At 40.6% G+C, this 1,914-nt stretch overlaps 1 protein-coding gene across 1 annotated transcript in view; it reads right to left on the reverse strand.

Annotated features, from left to right (window-relative positions):
* Positions 1-747: 747 nt before the first annotated feature.
* The window catches only part of SLC2A9 (solute carrier family 2 (facilitated glucose transporter), member 9), a 195,429-nt gene continuing 194,262 nt past the window's right edge, over positions 748-1,914 (reverse strand). The window contains 1 exon segment of the mRNA XM_011987830.1: positions 748-1,120. Within this exon segment, the coding sequence (XP_011843220.1) occupies positions 866-1,120 (255 nt within the window). The 3' untranslated portion in view covers positions 748-865.

The following is a 1,914-nucleotide window of genomic DNA, read 5'->3' on the forward strand; positions in this document are numbered from 1 at the left end:
CACTCTGAGCCCCACACTTGTGGCAGAGATCACCAATTAATCACAATGTTTTTTGGTTTTTTTTTTCCCACCAAGCCTAGGTTTAGCTTTAGAATCATCCTCAACATTGTTTTTCATTTGGATAGAGGTCAATTTGCAGTCCCTGTTGCAGTTTCTAGAAAGTTAAGTCTTCTGCACATAGCTCTTCTTCATGTTCTCTGTGAGCACACAGGACTCTAACAGTCTGGGGCGAGGACAGCGTCAGCCCTGAAGTCTTGAGCCCATTCCTGGAACACAGTTTGGGAAAGACAAAATCTGCAGGCTGGGGGGTTGGTATTAGGCTCTCCAAAGCCTGAGATCCACAAGGTCAAATATTGGAAACAGGCATTTCTTAGGCACGATGAATAATCTTTCCACTGACTTCTGAAAGCCTATACTGGGGATGGAAGCCTAGGGTCATTGATGCACTGGGACCCAGGTTGAGGGCAGATCAAGGCTGCTTGTGGTAAAGCTGGGACTAGAACCTCAGTCTGTGATTTCTAATCTGTTGAGTCCCCTATCAGACCAAATTGTCTTTCTTTGATAAAGCATTAACACACTATGTCCCCAATTTCATTTTGAAATCATGGGTTGAGTCATGAAGAAGGCAGGTCATCAACCTGTATGGAAGAACGTTGGGTCTAGTGAAACATAGAGTGATTCCTTGCAGCTTCCAGAAGAGTTTGGGAGATTCAGTTGTGAATAATGCTAACATAGTTGCAATGTTACATTAGCACAGGTTTACTTTTAAATACTTAATAATATAAAAGACTTGCACAGCTTCAATTCATTTAAGCCTCCCAATAATGGGTAAATTTTAAGTTTCCTGAAAAGTGAGATTATCCATTTAGACAATCCTGTTTTTGACATAATTGTCCAACGTGGAAGAGGAAACTTGTTCAGGCCTTCCGTTTGTCTTACCATCAGTGACAGCTGAGTCAATTTTCTCTTCTGGTGGGTATCCTTTGTTCCTTTTGGAAAATGCCTGACTGATTTCTGCCTGGGTTCTGTTTTTGGTCTCAGGCAGCACAAAATATAGGTAGATAGCACCTGTGATACAAATTGTAGCAAAGACTAGGAAACAGTAGGTGTTCAGACTTTTCTGTGGAAAGGCAGAGACAAAAACCATCAAATAGATAATCAGTAAAGTTGCTGTCAAACCATCTCTACAAAGATTTTTAAAATAGCTCCACATTCATATACCAATACTCCTAGACAAAACACCATGTGTGATGCTGGCTCTATAAGGCAAGTGTGCCCTACATGAAGTGTTATCACATGAGGCTTGAATAAATCAGCTTCAAACTCTGGTAAAGATGAGCAAATGGTACTTTTTGTTGTTGTTGTTGTTGTTGTTGTTGCAAATTTGGCATTTAAAAATTAATCATCATGAAAGCAAAATGGTATGCTTGCTGAATATTAGCTTAAGCTTATATTTACAATTAACCACATTGTCTCCTTGCTTCTACTATACACATAAGACAAGAATGACATCGAAAGGGAAGAGGAACACCTCAGTTCATAGGAAGAATGTGGAGCATAGAACAGGCCAAGGTAATGCCAGTTTTTCTAATATGCAAATGATCTAACTCACTAATTGACACTCTGAGACGGCCTTGCACAAATAAGAGAGATGCGAAAAAATAGAAATGTTCAAAGCAATCACTCCATTTTATGTATCCTGATTAGTGCTTGGACTAGAATAACCCTGCCAACTGCACTAGACCTTGAGCTTCTCAGTGACGCAGTCACCTCTGTAGCTCCTGTGCCTCATAGGAGGTACTCAGGACATGTCTGTGGAATAAAAGACTTGAAATCCTAGCCTGAAGCAATCCACCTGCTTTGGTCTCCCAGGTACTGGAATTATAGGCATGAGCCACCTCTCCAGAAATAAAA

This window comes from Mandrillus leucophaeus, unplaced genomic scaffold (genome assembly GCF_000951045.1).
Source record: "Mandrillus leucophaeus isolate KB7577 unplaced genomic scaffold, Mleu.le_1.0 Scaffold317, whole genome shotgun sequence".
NCBI classification, from domain to species: Eukaryota; Metazoa; Chordata; class Mammalia; order Primates; family Cercopithecidae; genus Mandrillus; species Mandrillus leucophaeus.